General features: G+C 41.4%; 1 protein-coding gene across 2 annotated transcripts in view; it reads right to left on the reverse strand.

Annotated features, from left to right (window-relative positions):
* The window catches only part of TXNRD1 (thioredoxin reductase 1), a 127211-nt gene that overhangs the window by 75413 nt on the left and 25862 nt on the right, over window positions 1-25936 (reverse strand). The window contains exons 1-2 of one of the 2 annotated variants that reach the window (XM_044226879.1): window positions 20334-20465; window positions 14696-14756 (exon numbers count right to left, since the gene is read on the reverse strand). In XM_044226879.1, the coding sequence (XP_044082814.1) occupies window positions 14696-14735 (40 nt within the window). In that variant the 5' untranslated portion in view covers window positions 14736-14756; window positions 20334-20465. Of the gene's footprint in view, window positions 1-14695; window positions 14757-20333; window positions 20466-25936 lie in introns of those variants that run through there. The other variant, XM_044226880.1, reaches the window with a different exon arrangement.

Consider the following 25936-nt stretch of genomic DNA (forward strand, 5'->3'; position numbering starts at 1 on the left):
AGGATTATTTATGCTCACCACAGTGTTCACCAAAATGTGGTGGTCCATCCGCTTCAAGTAGGGAAGGCAAATAATGGTATGAGAAAATTGGAGAAGGCCTCACTCACAAAGCAAGTGATATTTGAAACGTATCTTGAGGAATAATGAAGGTAAAAGTAACAGAAGTGGGAGAAATGCCAGAGAATGTTTCAGTGCTTGCCAAAAAAACCCCTGAGGTATAAAAAGGATAATTATCTCGCCCACTGCGGCCTAAATAACAATTGGCAGAGCCGAGACTGACCCTTGGTCCTTGTTAATCATCATGATGCTATTCTCGCTCTTCAACAGAATTTGTTCTAGGGAGAGAGCAGTGCATACAAAGACACAGCCATAGGAAAGAAATGGTGTGTTTCTGCAAAATGGGAGATGAAACTATAAATATATGTTGGGCTCACTTTGGGGTTCACAAGGCAGCTAAGCGTCTGGTTCTTTTCCCTACATTCTCAGTTAATCCTCAAAAATCATCTAAGCATTACACCAAATTAAAACTTAGAAACTGAGGGCCACCTGGGTGGCTCAGTGGGTTAAAGCCTCTGCCTTCGGCTCAGGTCATGATCCCAGGGTCCTGGGATCGAGCCCCGCATCGCATCGGGCTCTCTGCTCAGCAGGGAGCCTGCTTCCCCTCCTTCTCTCTCTGCCTGCCTCTCTGCCTACCTGTGATCTCTGTCAAATAAATGAATAAGTAAAATCTTTAAAAAAAAAAAATTAGAAACTGAAATTTCAGGAACTTAAGAATCTTGCCAAAGCTCACAAAACAGGTGTGCTGGAGTTAGGATAGCTGGAGTTAGGATATAAATCCAGGTGTGCCTGGGACAGCTGGGTGGCTCAGTCAGTTAAGCGTCTGTGTTGGGCTTAGGTCATGATTCCAGGGTCCTGGAATCTAGTCTTACAGAAGGATCCTTGCTCAGTGGGGAGTCTGCTTCTCCCTCTGCCTGCTGCTCCCCCTGCTTGTGCTCTCTCGATCTCTCTCTAACAGATAAACAAACAAATCTTAAAAAAAAAAAAACCCAGGTGTGCCTATCTCCAAATACATTGTCTGTCTTACAATTCAACAATATCTAATGAGGTAGTAGCCAAAAAGAGGCAAAAGCAACATGCTGTAGGGACAAAAACAAAATAAAACAAACACACAAGCAAAAAACCCATTAACTTCCTGACAAAGACCAGGGCAGACTTCATCCATGAAACATCCACTCTGAAAATGTCAAAATCCTGCCTAGGGGATCGCGATCTCTGCGCTGCCTTCTCTGATCAAACACAGAATCAGTCTCTCTTTAATTTCTTACATCAACCTACATTAAAACTGTTTACATGTCTGCTGTGCTGAGAAGAGTCACTTACGGAGCATGTCTGGGTCAGGAGCTTTACGTGTTCTCGTTAATCACGGCAATAACCCTTTGAGATGTGTATTACTATTTCCATTCGCAGACGAGGAAAGCAAGTTTAAGGGAGTGGGCCAAGCAAGCTCTGACGGCTAGTGCAGGATTTCCGTCGCATACTCTCCCCTCTTCACTACGGTATTTTTCACCTGAGGGCCCGGTCTTCGTTGCTCCAGTACCTGGCACAGCGCCTTTCCCACAGTAGCTCACACTTGGGGTTTGAATTCAACTGGCACTACAGCAGGCTTTCAAATGTTAATAAAGTGAAGAAGTCCAGAGTGTTCTGGTCAACCAGATTGGGGGGCTGGGGGCAGAATTTGTGGCCTTTGCCAATTTCTACGGTATAAATACTCCCACTTTGGCTGATTTCCAGCTGTCAGCCTGCTTGCAGAATTCCTCTGCTTTAACAATGGAGCAATTCCATCCAGCACAACCCCTAAGGGCTCAAGGTCATCAGGTACCAGCTCCTTCCCCTCCTACACCTCCTCCTCACACCAGTTCTCTATTCTTGCACTTGACTGCAATCTCAATCTCAGAAGACTATAGATCATTCTACCTCTGTTTAAGCACCCCCTTACCAGAGCCCCACAACCTATTCCTATTCCAATCCCAGGCGGTGTTAGGGGAACCCCCATCCTTTACACATCCTCTCCCTATCTTCTGTCCAAGACTGTTCAAGCCCTCCTACCTTCAAACCTGCCCAGGTCTCCTCTTTTGTAAATATCTGACTGACCCCACAGCATCATCCAGCTTTCTAGCAACAGTAGTTGGCCCAGTAGTTGGGAAAACCTCCTCTGAAGTCACAGAATCAGGCTTTTCTGCGCAAGATGCATGCCCTTAGGCAAGTTCTGTTCCCTCTCTGTTTACTCATCTATAAAATGGTGATAAATATAGCACCCCCACCTCATGGGGTAGCAGCAGGAATTAGATGAATAAGGAGATGTACAGGGCTCAGAATGTGGTAGGTGTTCAATATCCAAGTTATTATCATCATTATGTGCTTACACACAGTGTCAATCTAGAAAGACCACAGAGTGGTTAAGAGATTGGATTTCCTCCTTTGACAAATTATTCACAGTAACCATCAAAAACGTGTTACCTGAGACGCTATTCCACACTTAATTCAGGGGGAAGCTATTCATCTTCCAAACTTAATCCAAGGGCAACCTATTCATCTTTCTTTTAATTAGCAATCTATGGCTAAGCATGCCATTTTCCCACAGTTATCTATCCCCATTACTCAGAACTTGTTCTTTACCTGCAGGAAGACAAATGTAATTTCCTTAAACAACTTGCTAAAAGAAATGGAAAAGACGTGAGGAACTTCTCAAAGAATCAGTACGTGGGATCTCGAACTGCACGTCCATGTACACAAAGTATACACACACTGGAGCACGTGGAAAGAGTCCCCTCCTGCACTCCATTTGTTTTAGGTCTCGTGGTGTCTCATCCCAATTCTTTTTTTTTTTTTTTTAAAGATTTTATTTATTTATTTGACAGAGAGAGATCACAAGTAGGAAGAGAGGCAGGCAGAGAGAGAGGAGGAAGCAGGCTCCCTGCTGAGCAGAGAGCCTGATGCGGAACTCGATCCCAGGACCCTGAGATCATGACCTGAGCCGAAGGCAGCGGCTTAACCCACTGAGCCACCCAGGTGCCCCTCATCCCAATTCTTGAGGAATGAAAATGTTTTTTTGTTTTCTGGTTTTTATTTATTTATTTATAAAAATTATTTATTTATTTATTTATTTGACAGAGAGAGAGAGAGAGATCACAAGTAGGCAGAGAGGCAGGCAGAGCGAGAGGAGGAAGCAGGCTCCCTGCGGAGCAGAGAGCCCGAAGCGGGACTCGATCCCAGGACCCTGAGATCATGACCTGAGCCGAAGGCAGCGGCTTAACCCACTGAGCCACCCAGGCGCCCCTGGTTTTTATTTTTTATTAACATTATCTGTTTCAGGGGCACAGGTCTGTAAGTAATCAGTCTCACACAATTCATAGCACTGGCCATAGCACATGCCCTCCCCAATGTCATCACCCAACCACCCCCTCCCTCCCACATCCCTCCCCTCTGGCAACCCTCAGTTTATATCCTGAGATTAAGAGTCTCTTATGGTTTGTTTCCCTCTCTGGTTTCATCTTGTTTCATTTTCCCCTCCCTTCCCCTATCATTCTCTGTCTTGTTTTTCAAATCCCTTATATCAATGAGATCATAAAATAATTGTCTTTCTCTGATTGACTTATTTTGTTCAGCATTTCATATATATACATATATATATATATATATATATATATATATGTGTGTGTGTGTGTATATATATGTCAGTTTGCATTCCTACCAACAGTATAGGAGGGTTCCCCTTTCTCTGCATCCTCACCAACACCTGTCATTTCCGGACTTGTTAATTTTAGCCATTCTGACTGGTGTGAGGTGGTATCTCACTGTGGTTTTGATTTGTAAAGAAAATGTTTTTAATACAGAAAACCACTGGCCAGCAGAACCTCAGGAGACACAGGCTCTCTTGAAGTCAACTCTTAGATGTCTCATCTGAAAAAAACTGGAGATCAGCCACCCTTACCAGCAGCCAAAGGGTGGTATGAGTACTAATTAATAGTGTTAAATAGTTTTTAGATCCTACAGATGAAAGAAGAGCCATACAGTTTATTACCATTGTTAACCTCTAACTTCTTGAACCCTATTAGGTAGCTGATATTAGGAACATCCGCCTCTGGGACGCCTGGATGTCTCAGTCAGTTGAGCATCTGCTATAGGCTCAGGTCATGATCCCAGGGTCCTGCATCGGGCTCCTTGCTCGGCGGGGATCCTGCCTCTCCCCCTGCCTGCTGCTGTTCCCCCTGCTTGTGCGCTCCCTCTCTCTCTCTTTCTCTCTCTGACAAATAAATAAATAAAATCTTTATTAAAAAAAGAAGAAAAGGAATGTCTGCCTCTAATTATCCCAGGAGCCCAAATTCCAGAATCCCTAGACAGTTGATGACTACAAGTTATATGGAAGACTACTGTCACCTCATGAAGTAGCCTTGGATCTTCCTGGATGACAACTGATCATCCAGACTCTGATTTGAGCTGAGAGTGATCTATGTCTCATTTAAAACCGTAGATGTACTAAGACCAACTTTTCCACTATAAAGACAAATGAGAACATTGTAGCTCTCCACCAAAAGATTTCTGAACTTCTTTATCTATGGATTTACAATATCTGTAATAATCTTTCAGAAACTCTTTTGAGGCTGTGTTGCAGTGGACAAGGTTGGACTACCTCCTACTCCTCCTTGAAAAGTCAGGTTCAGTGTTAGCCATTAAGTGAGATAACTAGACCTCTAGTTCAGTCATTGTTCAGTCACTGGTCTTTCTAAGACCGCAAAGTATTTTCCAACTACCATCATCCAATGACCATAGCAGGGTGCCTCTATACTTATGATTTAAATAGGAGACAAATGTATGGTTCATATGGAAATTATTAAACTAATCCTCAAATGAACCAACCTCAGCTGGCAAATTCTGCTGGCAAAACCAGGATATTATTAGCATCACTAACTGGACTCTTGATTTTTAACTGTGCACTTGACTCCCAAAATAAAGGTTTCATTTCTCTGTCTCCCTTCAGCATATATATGGCTAAGGGACTCAATTCTGACCAATAAGACATAAGCGAACTATCAAGTGCAACTTTCAGGAAATGCTCTCAAATGGAAAGAACAAGTCCTCCTCAGCTCTTCTTTCAATTGATAGCTGAAGTTTGGACCCTCCTTTTCGGAACACAAGATGGAAGACAAATGCTGAGGAGTGTGGAACATGAACACGGGCTTCAACATTGGATCGGGCACTGTGGAGTACCACAAAAGTACCACACCTCTTTGAGGTGAGAGAGAAATAATAAGCTTTTTTTGATTGTTTGTTTGTTTGTTTTTAGATAGAATCCAGGAAAGAGAGCCAGCAATGGGGAGGGGCAGAAGGCGAGGGAGAAGTAGACTCCCCACTGAGCAGGGAGCCCGAAGAGGGACTCAATCACAGGACCCCAGAATCATGACCTGAGCCGAAGGCAGATGCTTAACTGACTGAGCCACTTGGAGAAATAACCTTATATCTAGTATAAGCCACTGTTGTTTTGGGTTTGCTGCCACATGTGGGCAAACCAAATCCTAACTAAAACACTTTTATTACATTATAGGAAACATGTTTACATTATAGGAATTTTTAAAAATACATAAATAAAGCAAAGGAAGAAAAAAAAGTCATTCAGAATCTCAGCATCTGGATGCAATCACAATCTAAGTCTCCTGTTTCAGTCCACAGACTTTCCCTGAGTGCTCTTCCGCCCCTCACCTAGAGTCAACCTGCCCAGATCTGTATCTCCACTCATCCTGACCTATGTACCTACTGGCCTATAATCCACATTAGACAATCGTAACATGTCCAAAACCAAATTCACCATCTCCCCTAGACTAAATCCTGCCTCCTTCCTCAATGAATGCTACCAGCATCCTCCATTCTTCCTAACGGAAAGTAAAGCAGCATGTTTGACTTCTCCCTCTACTTCATCCTACACTGAATTGTGACTGTCTCCCTTATTTAAACTAAAAAAAAAAAAGAAGAAGAAGAAAAGCCTTTTCCCTGGAGCACCTGGATAACTCAGTTGGCTAAGCATTCAACTCTTGATTTCGGCTCAGGTCATGATGGCAGGGTCTTAGCCCCACGCTCACGTGAAGTCAGCTTGAGATTCTCTCTCCCTCTCTCAATCTCTGCCCCTCCCTCTACTCTCTCTCTCTCTCTCTCTCTCTCGCTCAAATAAATAAATAAATAAATAAAATCTTTAAAAAACAACAACTTTTCCCTGACGAAGAATCAGATCCTACTTACCTCTATTTCCTCAGTGCCTATTGCACTAGCAAGGTAGATACACAAATATTTGAGGGATTATTCATATCTTGTATATTTCTTTCTAGTCCTTTTCCTTTTAGAAACAAGATAGGACTATTCTATAAAAACTATTTTAGGGTGTCAGGGTGGCTCAGTGTGTTAAGCCGCTGCCTTCAGCTCAGGTCATGATCTCAGGGTCCTGGGATCAAGTCCCGCATCAGGCTCTCTGCTCAGCAGGGACCCTGCTTCTTTCTCTCTCTCTCTCTCTCTCTCTCTCTCTCAAGTCCCGCATCAGGCTCTCTGCTCAGCAGGGACCCTGCTTCTTTCTCTCTCTCTCTCTCTCTCTCTCTCTGCCTGCCTCTCCATCTACTTGTGATCTCTCTCTGACAAATAAATAAATAAAATCTTTAAAAACAATTTTTTTAACTCTTCACTTTGTTTCATTAAACATTATAGTACAGAAAATTTCCCTATGCTATTAAAAACTCTGTGCATCCTTTTTTTAAAAGTTTTATTTATTTATATATCTGTTAGAGAGAGAGAGAGAGAGAGCGAGAGCACAAGCAGGGGGAGTGGCAAGCAGAGGAAGAACTCGACCCCAAGACCCTGGGATCATGACCTGAGCAGAAGGCAGCCCCTTAACCGACCGAGCCACCCGGGCACACCAGCAGGAAGCCCTTTATGGCAGTATCCAGGAGCCACTGCCCTAAGCACGGCTGGTGTTAACCAGTTTAACCACACAGTTCTGTGAGGCAGATATTTCTATTATCTTCATTTCACACATGAGGAAATGAAGGCACAAAGAGGTCAGACAACTTGCTCAAGGTCATACAAGAAGGCTCTTCCTGCTGAACTCTGATCTGACCCACGCTAATGATCTTACAGGTCCTAGTGCTCCTCACTAACTTACATACATACAGCCCCCAACCCCAAGACTGCTTTCTACACCTGTTTTGGTGCTGTTTGTGGAGATATCCACTGCACTGACTGAACTGCCTGTGCATGCTTTGCTCTTATGTAAAGAGCACCAAAAGCACAGAGACCAATGGTTATGTAGCATTCACGTAAGAATCTGTGCATATACACTTCTATTCAAGTACGTTTCTGTTTTGGAATGAATGCAAGGTGGGTGGGGAAGCTGATTATTTAAGAAAACGACTCATACCTTTTATGAAAGGATTTCTCTTAAGTAAGAAGTAGAAAATATATTTTGGTATCACTCAGACCTAGGTTCAAATCCATGCTAGGTGGGATAATGCTGTCCCTCTGTTTCAGTTGGAAGGATCAAGTAGGATAATGTTTGCCTCTTAAGTCCAGAGAACAGACTGGTAATTGCCAAGGAGAAGAGCGGGGGATGGGTGAAATGAAGATGAAGGGGATTAAAACTGTACTGAGTAATGTATAGAATTGTTGAATAATTATATTGCACACTTGACACTAATATAACACTGTATGTTAATTTTACTTTTTACTTCTTGGCACACAGTCACTGCTTAGTAGTAGTTGCTAACTCATGTAATATATATTTTTTAAGATTTTATTTATTTATTTGACAGAGAGAGCACAAGTAGGCAGAGCATCAGGCAGAGGGAGAGGGAGAAGTAGGCCCCCTGCCAAGAAGGGAGCCCAACACAGGGCTCCATCCCATGATCCCCGGGATCATGACCCCAGCAGAAGGCAGACGCTCAATGGACTGAGGCACCCAGGTGCCCCTAACTCGTGTAATATGTATCCATTAAAAAAGATTCATAGAGGGGCACCTGAGTGGCTCAATGGGTTAAAGTCTCTGCCTTTGGCTCAGGTCATGATCCCAGGGTCCTGGGATCGAGCCCCACATCGGGCTCTCTGCTCAGCAAGAAGTCCGCTTCCTCCTCTCTCTCTCTGCCTGCCTCTCTGCCTGCTTGTGATCTCTCTCTCTGTCAAATAAATAAATAAATAAATAGAATTAAAAAAGAAAAAAGATTCACAGAGGGACGCCTGGGTGGCTCAGTTGGTTAAGTGTCTGCCTTCAGCTTAGGTCATGATCCCAGGGTCCTGGGCCTGCATCAGGTTCTTTGCTTGGCGAGGAGCCTGCTTCTCCCTCTGCCTGCCACTCCCCCTGCTTGTGCGTGTGCTCTCTTTAATAAATAAATAAATGAATCTTTTAAATAAGGGTGGCTCCTGTTACTATTATTATTCCATGATGAACATGAATACACAATTCAGATAATGAAATAAAACTCAGATAATGTGCTACAACGTATAGAAAAAACTGCCTCATTAATAATCAAAGAAATACAAATTAAAATAAAGACTTTTTTTTAACCTCTCAGATTGACAAACAATAATTTTTTTATAAAAACCTCTTATTTCTTAATACTCAGTAAGTATGGGAAAACTCATTGTGAAAGGATTTAGAAATTTAGAAATGTTAATACTCTGAGCCAGGTATCGATTCTAATAATCTATCCTACAAAAAGAATTTTAAATACAACAAAAAATTTAGGTACAAAGAAAAATATTTCTAACCTATTATTCCATAACAGCAAAACACTGGCAAAGACTTTGTCCACCAAAGAGGAATAGCTAAATAAAAATATTATATGGAATATTTTACAGCAACTGAGAAAAATATTAAGAACGTCTCATAACATGCAAAATATCTTAAAGTAACAAAACAGAACACAGGCTACATAAAAGGCCGACAAAAATATTAATAGTGGTTCTTTTCTGGATATAACTATATGTGGTTTTTGTGTTTCATTTTCTTGCATTCTACATAATCTCTAAAATGAACATTTTTACGGGCAAAATCAAAGTGTTTAAAGAACATTTTGAGCCTCATTCATCGAAATAAACAGAGCCACCTCCCACAGACCCCCACTTCTATGGCATAAAGCCTCTTTACTTTTCCACTTTTGTCTCTCATCATTCTCCCTGCCGGGCACTGCTCACTAGAGTCGCTTTAAATGAACAAGCCGGGACGTTCTCTGATTTGTTTTGTTTACAGCTGTGAATTCCTTACTCACCACTTTGTTCTATCAGGAAAACACCTGTGCAACATGCGATCACAAGTACTCTGTGATCCTGCAGCCTCTCCGGGTACCAGATCACACTGAAATTAGAAGGGAGGCAGATGCCAACAAACAGAATGACCTTAAAGAACGAGGCTGTGCCTTCTTCATCTTTTTGCTTCTGCCAGTGCTTAGCACATAAATAGGTGCCCCAAACACACCTGCCAAATGAATATACATCGATACCCATGTGATGAGCCCTGAGCTGGCCAAGGGTACCTCGGAATGTGAGGGGGTTTTGTTTGTTTAAAGAAAGCGGTCCCTGAAGAGGCAGCTAGGGAACCAGACAGACCTAGGCTTGGCCCAGCAACACCGAGCAAGTTACTAAAATGCTGAGTATCTGCTTCCTTGCTTAAAAAGCAGAATTGCATTCGGCAAGCTCATAAGGTCATTGTGAGGATTAAGTCAGAGAGATGTGAAACAGAGGCATTTTTTAAAAATGCTCATCACTGTAACTTTAAATGTGAGTAAGTCAAGGCCAGCCAGTTCCTGTCCCTCTTGCTGAAGGCATTAAAGCCGTGCCCTCTGTAAGCAAGCTGGGGACAAGGCTGACACCCATCAGCACCCCCAAGCCAGTGAGTGACATATGGCATCCAGATACACTTCTGGCAATGGTCACACGAGTCTGTCAGACCTCGTATCTGTCTTCCACGTGGACAGCTGAAGAGCGGCAGCAGCTACCCGACCAAATGAAGATGACTACACCGCTGTTGTCCGTTTCTCAAGATCAAAGCCAAGAGTGAGGCTTCCTAGACCACCGAGCCCTGTGAGTGATGGCCCTTGCACAGGGCTACCTGAGGTGCAGCTAGCACGGCGGTAGCCAGCACCAGCTCCGGGCACAAGAAGCCACGGGCCCATCCAGGAACAGCCATCATAGTATCAATACCATGAACATCACACATGAGGCAGATCGGGTGAGTCATGAAAGCCTCTGAGGAGGTAATCAGAGGACACCAAGGGGAGGCATCAGGAATTACCCGTGGGCTCACTAGCGAGCCAACCTCCCTCTGCATGAATACTTTTCCACACTTTGTTTCCTCATCATAAGAAGGTGACATCACTACCTGCCTCCCTGATGGTATTCTGAAGATTAAGGACGAGGACACGCATAAGCCTCTGGCGCAGGGAGGAGAGCATACGTGCCCATTACCGCTGCCCACACACAGATTCTAAGGCCATGCCTTCCGGGTGCGGCGCTCTTCTCTCCAATACCAATCCTGGTTGATCTGAGTTGATCTTGACGGTTGTTCTCAAATAATAACCTTAATGTATAGAGACTGATCCAAGTACAGCCCAAAACAAGGAAGAAGAAACTGTCAGGGTGGGAGGGGAACTTCCTGGCAGCACAGCTTCCCTCCTTGACTTTCCTTAAGATACTATTGCCCCCAGGAACTCCGTGCGCGGCCGCTCCCTTACCAGTGCAGTCAGGTGGCCACAGACGCTCAGCTCTAGAAGAAGCTGATGGGGATTTTCTGGGGGGGGCGGGGGATGGCGAGTCTCACTTCACAAGAGCACAGTTCCCTACTCTCTTTCCCATGCTTCATACTGAGCCCAGCACTCAGCAAGTACTCGGTAAACACGCTGGATGAAAAAATGCACCTGCTTGACTCTATCCCGAACACCCCTGCCTACCAAATGATGCTCTGGCTCCATGAGAACCTACCAAGATCCAAGCACTGGGGAGATTCGGTAGCCAAGACTGGTGACAAAGTAATGCCTGTGGAGCATTCTCCGTGGAGCCAGGCCAAAACAGTAAGGGGTTGTTCATTGACAAAACCAGCAGGTAGAAAAAAAAAATAATAATAAAATAAAAATTAAAAAAACAAAAACAAAACCAAAAACCAGCAGGTAGAGACCGCAGCAGCAATTCCAGCTCTGTAATGATGAGCTGTCTGCAGACGTCACTACCTATCTCATCCCTGATCCTGCATCTCTCCTGTGTGACTGGCTGAGGCCCAGCACAGGTTGTACAGTAAGCCTCCAGTGCTGGAAACCGGTAAATCACACAGAATGCACATTTCTCAGATTTTTTAAAAGTTGTTTTTGTTTTTTTTTTTTTAAGCACTCTCTACAGCCAACATCAGGCTTGAACTCACAATCTGAGATGCAGAGTTGCACACTCTTCCCACTGAGCCAGCCAGCTGCCCCCAAAGTACTTAGAGTAACACTCACACTTCCTACTTGCCTTGGGACTCAAGATGTCAAACTTCTGGTGTCGGTACCCCTTTACACTCTTAAATAATTATTGAGGACCCCAAAGAATTTTTTTATATGGGTTATAGCTATTAATATTAATACACATTAAAAATTAAAACTGAGACATCTTAGAAATATTTTTATCCTCTTAAAATTAATAATAGTAAACCCATTATGTGTTAACATAAATAACATGCTTTAATTAAAAATAACTATATTTTCTAAGATAAAAAAATGTAATGAGAAGGTTAGCACTATTTTACATTTTTGCAATTTTGGGGTATTTTTTTTGTTTTGGGGGGGTTTTTTAAGATTTATTTATTTATTTATTTGATAGACAGAGATCCCAAGTAGGCAGAGAGGCAGGCAAACAGAGAGGAAGGGAAGCAGGCTCCCCACCGAGCAGAAAGCCCAGTGTGGGGCTCGATCCCAGGACCCTGGGATCATGACCGGAGCTGAAGGCAGACGCTTTAACCCCCTGAGCCACCCACATGCCCCAATAGAAGACAGATTCCCATGTCTACTTGTGCATTCAATATATTGCAATATATGTTGTTTTAGTAGAAGTATATGAAAAAAACCCATTCTCACAAACACAAGTAGTTGGAAAAAGGAGAAATATTTAGTAGTATATTTTCAGATAACTGCAGATATTCCTTGATCCTACACCAAAACTCCACAAGTAATAGCTGATTAAGGTAAGTTGCAATGTAGAATCTGAAACCACATCAATGAGCTTTTCATACTCTGTCACATGTGGTCTATCTTCTACTTTGAATGGCTCTTTTACCCATGAACAACTTTGTAATATCATACATTGATCATTCAGAAAATATGCATTTCCTGAATTACACAGGTCTTTCAAACATTGACATATTTTAATCCACAACATCAAAAAATTACATAATTTTTTTCATAAATATTATTTATTCATAAATTTTTTTTATAAATATTATATCCAGCCTCATCAGAAAAATCTTTAAGTACTGAAAAACTATTGAGCTCACATGCCAGGTACAACTTCCAAAATTCTTATTTTCACCTGAAAGCTCAAATTTTATCATGGGCAACGAACACTGTCAGTAGTTTTCCTTGAAGTGACAGACTTGCTTTGTTCATTTGAGGAAAAATGTCTGCCAGATACCAAAGTTTGAATAATCCAAATCATTTGAATAATCTGACTGTCACTCATTCTTCCAAGTATATGTGGTATCCATGAGAAAAGTAGCTAGTTCAGTTTGCAACACAAACTATTAACTGTACAAGTGCTTTTCCTTGAGAGAACCATCGTGCTTCATGCAACAAAAATACTTGATGTGCAATTCCCTCATCACACAGAATATGAAAAGATGTACACTCAAAGGGTCGAGACTTAATAAAGGTAATGATTTTTACTTCTTCCTCCAGAATAATAATCTTGAGTAAAATCGCCATTTTCTTTTTTTATCAGCTTGATGGTGAAGACTATAATATAACCTAGCACCATCTGGCACCCCTAGTTTGGTTCACACTAAGCCTTGGGAATTTTGCCCACAACTGCTTTCGCACCATCAGTGGAAATGTCAAAACAGTAAATAACATCTTAAACACTATCAGATAACAGTTTTGAGTTTGAGGACCCCCCCAAAAAGTTGCAGCCCCCCGCCCAGGGGTGTGCAGACATTTTGAGAACCACTACCTCCCTCTATAAATCCTGATCTGTTCCTACAAGCTCTTCCTATTAGCCTTGAGTCCAGCCTCTCAGTAAGCATGAGACAGAAGACAGCTTTTTCGGGGGGAAGAAGCAGCAAGTGAGGACAAAGAGGACGCCAGCTCTCTCACTCAGCAAGAGGCTCCCCGCTTTCAGCTACAGAAGCTGGTTCGGGTCAAACCTATCCCAGCTCACATACTTCAGGATTTCTTAGCTAGGACTTTACCAAGGGGTGAGTGGGAGCTCTCAGCTGCAATGTGTAGATCCACAGCCACTTCCACAGCAAGGGAAAGAGCTTCCGGTCTGATTAGTGTGGCCAGAGTTAAAATGTCAGAGTAGATGACACTCACCTTTACTGGTCTCCCATCCACTTTTGGCACTTTGGTCATAGCCTTTGCCTTCTTACTCATGCCCCCAAAGCACCTGTTACCTCTGTAGTGCCCAAACTCTTCCATTATTACGTCCTGTCATTTTCCCATCCTTAACAGATACGTTCATTTGTTTTATCTTATTAGTTTAATTAGCTTGTTGCGAGTTTTCTGATTCACATCAAGCTGCAAGTTGACTTACCTCTCCCAGGAAAACATACATTTTTAAAAAGTCTACTTTGGGGCCCAGGTGAAATTTTAGTTATTGGGCTTTCCTTCCATATACTATGGAGTGTTGGGAGCAAGAATATTCCTTGACAGAGAAACAGGAAGTTCATGATGTCATGCTAGGGGAGATAGCACAGTATTATAGGAAGAACGCAGACTTTGGAATTAAACAAGCCTGGGTCCAAACTACAGATCCACTACTTACATGACTTTAGGAAATTTGATTTTCCTGGAACTCAATTTCCTCATCTGTAAAATGGGGAGAAGTTCCTTGCAGAGTTCTGGTGAGGATTAAGGGCTTTGCATACAAGCTCAGCACAGTCTCTAGGAACCACTGGCTCTCAATAGATGACAGCTATTACCTGACTCTCTATGTTCAGGAACATGCCTTTAGAAGCATCAAATAAGAGTTTCCTGACCCACAACTACCTCCTTCTTCCTGACCCTAGAAATGAGCTTTGTATCCCAATTACCATATCTTTGTAGCCAAGTCTCTTCTCTTACTTTCAAATACTATTTCGTATGACTTACCAGAAAGGTGGCAAATTTACAAAAATAGTAAAGTTATTATGAAACCAGCAAATACTGTAACTAGACTCAAGGCTAATAGGAAGAATAATTTCAACAACAGGAAGCTCCTAACAAGGCTATAAACGAGGTAGACTAAAGCCACATATGATCATTAGTCCCAGGGAATGGCACAGCCGAAGGGTCAAAAAGAGGAAAAAGCTCACTAAACAATAAAAACCTCACCAAAACAAAACAAAACAAACAAACAAACAAAAGAAAAACCCCACAAAAAAACCCAAAGTGGATTAAATAAAATGTACAGTCAGCAGATATAATTCACATATTAAGCAGAATCTTACCTGCTTGATCAAGTTCGAGCAAAAAATAAGGAACACACATCGACTTAAATAACTTCTTCACCTGGAAAAACAAGGGGGAGAATTTTTTTTAAGCTTTCTCTCCAGCTTTTTACTTTCCTCTTTAATCAGCTTTTCCTTTGCAAACTTACCAGCCCATTTTTAAACAACCCACAAGACTCTCCCTGTCGACAGTAATGAAAATTAATGGGTATCTGAAGTCTGTTGGTTCTACTCGTATGTTCAATGATTCACCTACATAGCTTCATAAAATACATTTTGAATGTTTAGTGACTCCGTCTACCCCATTATAAATGGGATTAATACTAACCATGTTTTAAAAGGCACTGGTATATGTAATATTTCCAAAACATATGTGGAAACTCTAAGAAAAAAACTATATTCTACAGTAGTATTATTTATTTTTTAGCTGAGTAAAAAACCTCAACCAACAAATCAACAAAAGTCATACATTCAAGATCACACAACTTATTTTTTTAAAGATTTTATTTATGTGTTAGAGAGAGCATAAGCAGGGGGAGTGGCAGGCGGGGGGAGAAGCAGGCACCTCCCCTAGGCAAGAAGTCCAGTGTGAGACTCAGTCCCAGGACACTGGGGTCATGACTTGAGCCGAAGGCAGATGCTTAACCAACTGAGCCATCCAGACATCCCAAGATTACACAAAAATTGTAAAAAAAAATTTTACTGAAAGGATAAAAGTTACTTTTGCCAAATTTGCACCACTAAATAACACATAAATTACTGATTAAAAAAAAACTTTAAAATGACATTTATATGTAAGACACAATAGCCTGTCATTAATGCCTTAGGACAGCGAAGATCCATATTTCCTCCAGCTTCTACAATAAAAGGAAAAAGTTCAGAACTATGGCCTGGAGTTCACAAAAATTAACAATCGGAGAATGTGTTCTTTTCCCATTCTAATTTAACTATTAAAACGGTAGGTTAAAAGATTTCTATCAATTGTATAGGGCCAAAGACAAGATTTTGATAAAAATGGGAAAATAGATTCATTCACACCGCTCTGGTGGTCCTCCTCTTATATTCACTGAGCAATATCTGTGCCCCGGTCGGAATTTAGCTCCCCGGCAACATACAGTTAAAAAGATAAGAATCCTTTTGAAGAGTGATGGGGTGAGTAAAGAGGACTTTAAGGAAAGGGCAGGGAAAGCTACAGCTGGGAGACCATCTGGACAAAAGTCAATTCATCTTCCAATGCTCATTTCCTAAGACTAAAAATAAAAAAAGTTCAAACACATATAAAATCATGGAGTCTTAAGGCTTCCTCAGCCACTTAATTTTAGAAATAAACCATTTGCAGTTTGTTACAAAAAACAAGTTTTCCAGATTTAGAGAGTAATCCTAAAAACAGCTCCTAAAAAGTATCAAAATTTGACAATATGTGAAATGTAGAAAATATCAGCTCTAGATTCTAGAATACACGTGACCCCACTTCAAGAAACTCTTTGGTAGGTAATTTTAGCTCTGATGAAACTTTCATACTGCTCCACAGTACAAGATTAAAGATCTGTATTTCATTAGCACCAGTTTCCAGAATATTCTAATTGATAAAAACAGAGGATGATCAACGTTGCCTGTAACATACACACACTATGGGGAAATGGCAGTGGATCTGGGTGTCAGGCAACCCATAAGCTATATAAGATGTCATTTGCTAATTCCAACTTCATACTTCTAACTTCCCATTCAAATACCTGTAAGAAACAAATAATCACATTTTCTGAAAAGGTAGAAAGTTGTCTTTGCATTTTAAAACCCAGTCTTCACAAGCAGGATGCAGCAAATCACACACTGTAATGTGTTATGCAACAAACAGGAAACTAACTTATGTAGAAGCTCATTTCTTTGTGGGCATTTCCCAGCTTGAATCAATGCAAATTATATTACTCATCCCAGAAAGAAATATAAATTCATCAGGCCAAGTACAGATAGAAAAATGAAGTTTCTCCATCCTGATTTACTCACATCACAAGTGTTAAAAGACAAGATCAAAACTGAAGGAAGTAACCTGGGGAAATGCTACTTCAAGGTAGTTTTAAAAAATAATAAAATTAAAAATTAAAATAAAATAAAAAACCATGAACAGTCAAGTCTATAAGTTGTACCCTCACAGAAGAAAATCACTATTTTTACCAGAAGAGACACTTCACCATCCTTCACAGCCAAAGACATTGAAAGTTAATTTCCATATTAATTGGCACAAATCTGAAAACAGCTTATATATTACCTATTCAGCAAAGCTTAAGAACTGGTATTTGTCAAGGTAAAACCAGGGGATATTTGTCCAAAAGACCCGGCATATCCAGGAATTACTCAGATAATGACATTAAATAAAGTTTCCAGAATTAATATACATTTTAATACAACAGATATGCAAATACCTACCACAAATTTTACAGGAAATGTTCATCATTCCTAGAGTATACTTAATTGAGGGGAAAAAAAAAACTCTTTGCCTTTTTAGAGTCAGGGAGGAGAATCAGGAAATGAAGAAGTTAGTTGAATTCAGGGAGAAGATAGTAGAAATAAGAGCGACTACAAGTCAAAGAGATGGGAGGCAGCAGAAAGCAAGCACTGAAACTGCCAGTCACCACTAGCAATCTTGACCACGCTGGCCCTGTCCTTCACTGCAGGCCTAGAGCAGAGTCAAAACTGCAGTTTTCCAATTCTTTAGGAATGTTGGAGCGCCTGGGTAGCTCAGCTGGTTAAGAGTCCTACTCTTGATTTCAGCTCAGGTCATGACCTCAGGGTCAGGAGATGGGAGTCCCGTGTCAGGCTCCATTCTCAGCTCGGAGTCTGCTTGAGGTTCTCTCTTTCCTGGTCCTGCTGCCTCTCCCCGCAGGCCCAACACACACACACACACACACACACACGTATGTGCATGCAATCTCCCTCTCTCTCTCAAATAAATAAATATTTTTTAAAAAATGAGGAGATTGACCAAACACCGCCTGGCACATAGTAGGATCTTAATGGTGGCTCCTAACACAAGCCTACACTGGAGGCTTCCACATGCTTTCACAGAGACTTGAAATTCTTTGGTCCTCAAACTGTGTATTACCAAGTATAGCAGATAAGGCGGCATTGTCAACCTTATTGTTGAGGAAACTGATCTACAGAATGAGATCTGAGCCCTTTCAGCTACGAATGTTCCCTCCATTACACCACCATGTGCACAGAGTTTCGAAGGGAGAGGTTAGTTTAGAAAAGAAAGAAAGAAAGAAAGAAAGAAACAGCTACTTTTTAATAGGAGTAACTATACTGGGACTAGAGTGAGATATTTATTGATTTCCACTCGACTGAGGCTCAATACTGATGAAGAAAGATCACCATCCAAGGTGTGAAGTCCTAATAGGGAAACAGGAAGGTTAGGGAGTTCTTTCATTAAAAAAAAAAAAAACAAAAAAAAAACATTAGGGAGCATTGACTATGTGCCAGGCATGTTCTGTGGCTTCTATAAATATTAGCTAATGTGATCATCATGACAAACTTATGAGATATGTGTATTATTACCCACATTTTACAGATGAGAAAACTGAGACACGACAGGTAAAAAACTTAACCAAGTTCACATCACAAGGTCGAAACTCTGACTTCTAAGTTCAGGCTCCTCACTATTATTTGGAAACAGAAATGACTAGACAACTCCATGATTTCAGAACTAAATAAAAGGAATCTCAGTGGTCAACTAGTCCACGCCCTTCATTTTACAGATTACACAAATGAGGGAGAAGAGCCTTAAAAGACCACTAGGGCTATATAATGAAGCTCCCAGAGGCCAGGAATTATACAGCGTATTTCTTTTTCTTTTTCTTTTTTCTTTTCTTTTTTTTTTTTTTAAAGATTGATTGATTAAAAAAAAAAGATTGATTGATTGATTTGACAGAGAGAGAGACAGCAAGAGAGAGAAAGCACAAGCAGGGGGAGCAGCAGGCAGAGGAAGAAGCAGACTCCCTGCTGAGCAAGCCTGATGTGGGACTTAATCCAGGACCCTGGGATCATAACATGAGCGGAAGGCAGACGTTTAAGGACTGAGCCACCCAGGCACTCCTTCAGTGGATTTCTAATACCCAACCCTCTTCCAAACTCTCTAATGTTTACTGCCGATGCTAATTACTTAGAATTTAGCATGGGTTACCTTAGGTCATTTTTCTTTTTCTTTTTCTTTTTTTTTTAAGATTTGATTTATTTATGTGAGAGAGACAACATAGGGAGTGGGGCAGAGGGAGAGGGAGAAACAGACTCCCCACTGAGGGCAGAGCCCAACTTGGGGCTCTATCCCAAGACCCAGAGATCATGACCTGAGCCATGAACTGACTGAGCCACCAGGTGCTCCTGATCATTTTTCTTTTTAAGCCAAAGGTCTGCCTTCTCAGTTTGACTAACCCCCCTGGGGATGGGACTTGTGTCTCCTACCTCTTAGCAACCCTGTTCCCAACATAATGTCCTGAACAAAAGGCTCCATGATGGCTTTGACAGGGATAAAGCAGACTATGTTGGGTGAGAAACAAAGATGAAAATCTCTGCCTACTTTCAGTGTTTCCACTGCTTGCACACCTTCCCATTTTCCTTATTTAGAACAAGGGAGGGGCGCCTGGGTGGCTCAGAGGGTTGAGCATCTGCCTTCGGCTCAGGTCGTGGTCTCGAGGTCCCGGGATGGAGCCCCACACTGAGCTCCGTGTCGGGCTCTCTGCTCAGTGGGGATCCTGCTTCCCCCTATCTCTCTGTCTGCCTCTCTGCCTACTTGTGATCTCTCTCTCTGTCAAATAAAAGCATTTTTTTTAAAAATCTTAAAAAGAACAAGGGAACATACACACACACACACGCACACACAGTCTAAGAAGCATGTCTCTGTGTAACCCTTCCAGAATAAAAGTCTTCTGAGGTCAATCTCTCTGAGAGCTGCAAAATCAGTCAAGAAACTGAGAGAAAATTGAACTTAATAAATTACCCTACCCTGACTGAAGGCCAGTTATGTTGACTTAAGAATCCACATGTCTAGTCCTAGAGCTACCCTGAGTAAAATTTAAAGCTAAGCTTCAGTGACATTCAAACATCCTCAACCTTCCCATAAAGCACCCGATCAGGTTTGTCTTTCAATTCTCCACATCATTCTGTGGTGAAATCGGGTGGACTAAACCACCCCTCTTCATAGCTGTGATCACTGAACTTTCCTCTCAGAAAATCTAAGACTAAGAACCAAGTGGAAAGCACAGTTTTTTCTTTGGGAAGTCATTTTTTCCCATAATGAGCATGAAGAGGTACTTATCAAAATTTAGGAGTACCTTAAGTAACAGCTGCTCAGAAAATACTCTCTATAGAAGTGCCTAAAAGAGTAGCCAATCAACTGCTTTGGGAGCTCGCCCACCCCTAATCTGTCTGAACTTGAGAAAACATCTAGTGTTTTACAAAAGCTCAGGAGAAGATTACTCAAGCAACATTTTGTTCTCAAAGCATCACTCTCTAAAGACTCTGAAGCAATTTACACCCACACAAACCCCTTCCTCAGGTGAAATCCAACTGCTTATAGCAGAGCTCAGAAGTCTTGACTTTCTGGAAGCCAACAATGTGTCCCCGCTCCTGGAGGCTGAAGCCTTACCTCAGCACAGCGCTTGCACGTGGACTTGCTGAAGATGACTACAGGGTGGCTGTCTATATAGGCCCTAAGCTGGGCTCTGGGGTCCGAGACGCCTGGGCCGCTGGACCCTGAGGGGCCACTCACACCAGTGCCTGGGTTTGCTGGCAAGGGTTGACTAGGGAGATGATCCTTAGCTAGAAGTAATGGAAGCAAAGACGGTAATTATCAGAAAGGAAAACATGATGACGCATTCCCTAATATTAGATTCACTCGGCGAGCCTTACAATTTTAGCCCCAACCACCAAAATAAGAAGTCTGAGGAAGGACTCGAAAATGGATTACAGATGAAGTTCTGTCATCTGACCGCAGACTCCTGGCAACGCTCTGGGCATCTCCAATTTGTTTTTGCTTCAGTCAAGGTCAGTTCTCAGGGGCCCTGAAAATGACAGCAGGAGCCTGAACCTCCCTGAAGTAAGAGACTAAGTCACAGGTTCTGCCACCAAGGGCCACACATTCCTCCACCCCACCCTACCTATGGTGTAAATGCAGAGGGGCCAGAGGTCAGAGACTGCCCCCGCTTCTCACACAACCCTGCCCAGAGATACAGGATTGGGCAACTCAAGCCAAGGCTTACTCCTTTTTCTCCAGTGAACTTCTGGACAAGCAGACACAGGCTCTTCGGGCCTCAGGCACAGCAAGATTTTAAAAAACAACTTTCTTCAGATTCTGTTTTCCTCTCCAGGATTTTTCTGCAGCCGAATCTGGCAGCATAACAAACGTGACCCAGCTCAGTGGTATGTTACCCCACATGACATCACTATTGTCCTGGGCATCATCACCAGCCAAAACCACAGAGATTGCTACCTCTGGCTTGTAAATATTTTAAACTAGCTATCTTCTCCAGGGCCACAAACAAAGCCAGCTCAATCCTACCCTTATTACCTGCTCTACAAGTTATTTCCTCTTTTTTCTGCTTGTCTAAGACCTACCCATTCTTCCTCAACCTCCTCATCATCTGCATAGTTGATTATTAATGTTTACTCAGAACTAGACGGGAGTTAATATTTGTATGCATCATCTCATTTAATCTTTACAAGGATATCATTATACAAACACTGCTACCATCATCCCTATTTTGCAAATAAGGAAACAGATTCAGAGAGGTGAAGCAACTTCTCCAAGGTTGCACAGCTTACAGTAAGTGATGGAACTGGGTTCAAATGTACATTCTAATTCTCTAGAACCCATATTTTTTTTTAAAAACATTTTTACTGACTTATAATTCATATGCCATAAAATTCACCAATGGAGGGGCACCAAGGTGGCTCAGTCGGTTAAGAATCTATCTGCCTTTGGCTCAGGTCATGACCGCAGGGTCCTGGGATCAAGCCCTGTGTCAGACTCCCTGCTCTATGGGGAGCCTGTTTCTCTCATGTCCCCCGCCACTCCCCCGCTTGTGCTCTCTAAGAAATAAATAAATAAAATCTTTTCCTTTTTAAAATGGAAATGGAGAGTATACAATTCAATGGTTTTTAGTCAGAGTTGTGCAACCATCACCACTATCAAATTTACATTTTCATCACCCCAAAAAGAAGCCCTTCAGCCATTAGAAGTTGCCCCCCCCCAAGGGCACCTGGGTGGCTCAGTGGGTTAAAGCCTCTGCCTTCGGCTCAGGTCATGATCCCGGGGTCCTGGGATCGAGCCCCGCATCAGGCTCTCTGCTCAGCAGGTAGCCTGCTTCCCCCTTTCTCTCTGCCTGCCTCTCTGCCTAGGTGATCTGTGTCTGTCAAATAAATAAACAAAATCTTTAAAAAAAAAAAAAAAAAAGAAGTTGGCCCCCATTTTCCCCCAGCCAGCCCTTCCCCCTTCCCTACATCTAGGCAACCACTCCCTTTATTTATGGAGTCATACAATATGCAGTCTTCTGTAACCGAGTTCTTTCACTTAGCATTATATTTTTTAAGGTTAATCTGTGCTATAGCATGTATCAGTGCTTCATGTCTTTTTTATTGCCAGATAATAATCCATTGTATGAATATACCACATTTTTAAATGTGTTCATCAGTTGATAGACATTTGGGTTGTTTCCTATTTGGGCTGTTTCCACTCTTTGGCTTTTGTGAACAGAGCTGCTAGGAACATTTGTGCACAGGTTTGTGTTTTAAATACCTGTTTTTAATGCTTTTGAGTGAATACCTAGGAGTAGAATCGGAAAATGCTATATCTTCTGAGGAACAACCTAACTGTTTTCCAAAGCATCAACACCATTCTACATTCCTACCAGCAGTGTATGAGGGCCCCCATTTCTCCACATCCTTGCCAACACTTATGATCTGCTTTTTGATTCTAGTCTCCTAGTGGATGTGAAGTAGTGTCTCACTGTAGTTTGATGCGTGTTCCTCTAATGGCCAATAATGCTAAGCAACTTCTCATGTGCTTATTGATTATTTGTATATATATCTTCTTTGGAGAAATGTCTGTTCAGATCCTCTTCCCATTTTTAATTCGCTATTTGTCTTTTTACTGCAAAATTGTAAAAGTTCTTTTTTTAAATTAACTTTTTGAATTTATTTTGACGCAGAGAGAATGGCAGCACAAGCAGGCAGAGCAGCAGGCGGAGAGGGAGGGAGAATCAGGCTTCTTGCTGGGCAGGAAGCCTGATGGGGGGCTCATCCCAGAACCCTGGAATCATGACCTGAGCTGAAAGCAGCGGCTTAACCAACTGAGCCACCCAGGTGGCCCTACAGAAAGTATTTTTAAGCTAGTTAATTATAAATTTTTTAAAACTAACCCCTACTATACAAAAAGTAAGTGACTACTTTTTCATATGCTAAACATTCAAATATTACTAATACCTGAAATATAGGTAAAGTAAAAAGGGATATAGAAATGCCCATATCAGGGTGCCTGGGTGGCTCAGTGGGTTAAGCCGCTGCCTTCGGCTCAGGTCATGATTTCAGGGTCCTGGGATGGACTCCCGCATCAGGCTCTCTGCTCAGCAGGGCGCCTGCTTCCCTCTCTCTCTCTCTCTCTCTCTCTGCCTGCCTCTCCGTCTACTTGTGATCTCTCTCTGTCAAATAAATAAATAAAATCTTAAAAAAAAAAAAAAGAAATGCCCATATCTAATATGAAGAATGGGTACATCTTAAAGAAAAACTAAAATCTATGCCAATTAATTATAGGATCCCAAAAGAGCAATGGGGCTTGGCATTTGCTGCAGAATGTTCCAGACCATACCAGACCTTTCATACCAGCTATCCAAAAGCTTCACCAATACCCTCCAGCCTCACCAATGACACTTCGAAGTTTTTAAATTAAACTCTGGTTTTCATATTCTCTTTTCCATGTTGCTTATTTTAGAAGACAACATGGAAATGAGGATTCTTAGTGGTAACAGTGCATGGAAAGAGAATCGCAGAATTGCAGCAAGGGAAAGAAACTGGGGGTCAGTAGGCCAACATATTCATTCAACTAATGAGGAAACTGAGCTCCAGACAGGTAATTAATTGGTGTCAGAGTCAGGGCTGCCACACAAGCCTCTTGATTCCATTATGTCTTACTGACTCCTTTGACTTCATGGGATGACTGACTCTAAAGGAAGGTGACAATTCCTTACATAACATCTCTGCTAAGGTCATCACCCACCTATTAAGCTCAGATAGCTGCCAGCACACGGAGCACAGAAATCAAGGCCATTACAGGGAAAGGGGTATCTTCTGTTATCAAAAAGAGCAGCAGTATTACTGGGGAGAGACTCTTTACCCAAAATAAATGAAAAATAAACAAATGAATGGATATATAAAAGATTGCCCCACTAATCAAAATCATTAGAACTTCTCCTTAAACTCTGCCTCTAACAAAATGGCAAATTTTATTTTTAAATGTTTCCCCTCATTTTGAAATAAAATTTGAATTAGCATCCAAAGAAATATATTAAGGAAATGTGGCAAGAACAGCACATAACCATGTGGTCGGAAAAACTCAGATAAAGTTCTAATTATGAGTTTCTTTATTTTGCCCCAACTCTTATGCCTAAGATCAGTTCCTAATGTTTGGGTCAATGAAATACCTACTGTCCCTTTGTAAAACTCATACCAAAAGTTAATAATAAAAGTGCTCCATACTTAACACTCATAAAAATTATGTAAGTCAATGGAAGATACTGGAGAGCCCCAAAATAGACAAATATAAAAGAATTTATGATAAAAAGACATTACACAAAGCAATAAAGAAAAAAAACCCATATTTTTAAAAATAGTATGGTAATGGATCATCTGGGTAGCTCAGCTGATTAAGCATCCTACTCCTGATTTATGCTCAGGTCATGATCTCAGGGTCATGAGATCGAGCCCTGTGTCAGGCTCTGCACTGGACATGAAGCCTACAAGGGATTCTCTCTCTTCCTCTCCCTCCATCCCACCCCCCCACCAAAAAATTAAAGTAGCATAGTAATGATGGCTTGCAAATTTGGAAAAAAATATTTTCACTTATCTCTTACTATATAATAAAGCATGTGAAATGGACTTGTTACCAGATCTCTAATGAGGTGATAACTTCCTAAACTTAGAAATAAATACAAAGGAAAAGAGCAACAAATTATACTGCAAAATAATAATAATTTTTTTAAGGCAAAAGAACAGCCTAAAGAAAATACCTACATATGGGGTGCCTGGGTGGCTCAGTTGTTAAGCGTCTGCCTTTGGCTCAGGTCATGATTCCAGGGTCCTGGGATCAAGCCCCACATTGGGCTCCCTGCTCAGTGGGAAGCCTGCTTCTCCCTCTCCCACTTTCCCTGCTTGTGTTCCCTCTTTCACTGTGTCTCTCTCTATCAAATAAATAAACAAAATCTTTAAGAAAAAATACCTACATTTAAAAAAAAGAACTAAAGAACAAAAAGAACTCAAGACAATTGGTAAAGAAACAGCAAGACACAGATGATAAAGTGAATAAAGAATAGGAACAACCAATTCATTAGAAAGAAAAGAGCAAAACTAGAATAAAATGTCTATTTTACTTTTCTTTCAAAATCAGAAATGCCAATTAAAGCAATGATGTATTATTTCTGTTATAATATAAACGGAAACTCCCAGTGCTGGTAAATGGACACTGAAGCCAGTCCATGAGCATAAGGGGGTATAAAAGCTATAACTATTCTTCTTGAAAACAATTTGACAGTATGGATCAAAAACCACTGAAATAGCCATACCTTTGAACCAAGTATTATTATATGAATTTATCTTAAAAACAAAAAAATTAAACAAAACAGTATATTTATAAAAATGACCCTCACCTCATCATCTTCTCATAGGAAAAGCGTCTAGTAATTTGTATTAATATAATTAGCATCATCTAGTTAATGGGAAAATCCCCAAATCTCTTTTCAATATGTGTTCTATATCTTTAGAAATAATCATGTTAACTTCCTGTGAAATTCAACAGAACAAAATAGGCCAGGGACCTTATCAACATTCTCCACTCCCAACCTCCTGAATAGGCGTATCACCTTCCTAGGACAGGGACAAAGTTATATCTTGTCTTTGCTGCCTTTCTCTCTCCAAAGGCTAAATTGCAAACAGATTGTATTCCTACTCTCCAGGCTCCTTTACCCCCTTTCTATTCCCATC

The sequence above is a fragment of the Neovison vison genome, chromosome 12, assembly GCF_020171115.1.
Source record: "Neovison vison isolate M4711 chromosome 12, ASM_NN_V1, whole genome shotgun sequence".
Taxonomy (NCBI): Eukaryota; Metazoa; Chordata; class Mammalia; order Carnivora; family Mustelidae; genus Neogale; species Neogale vison.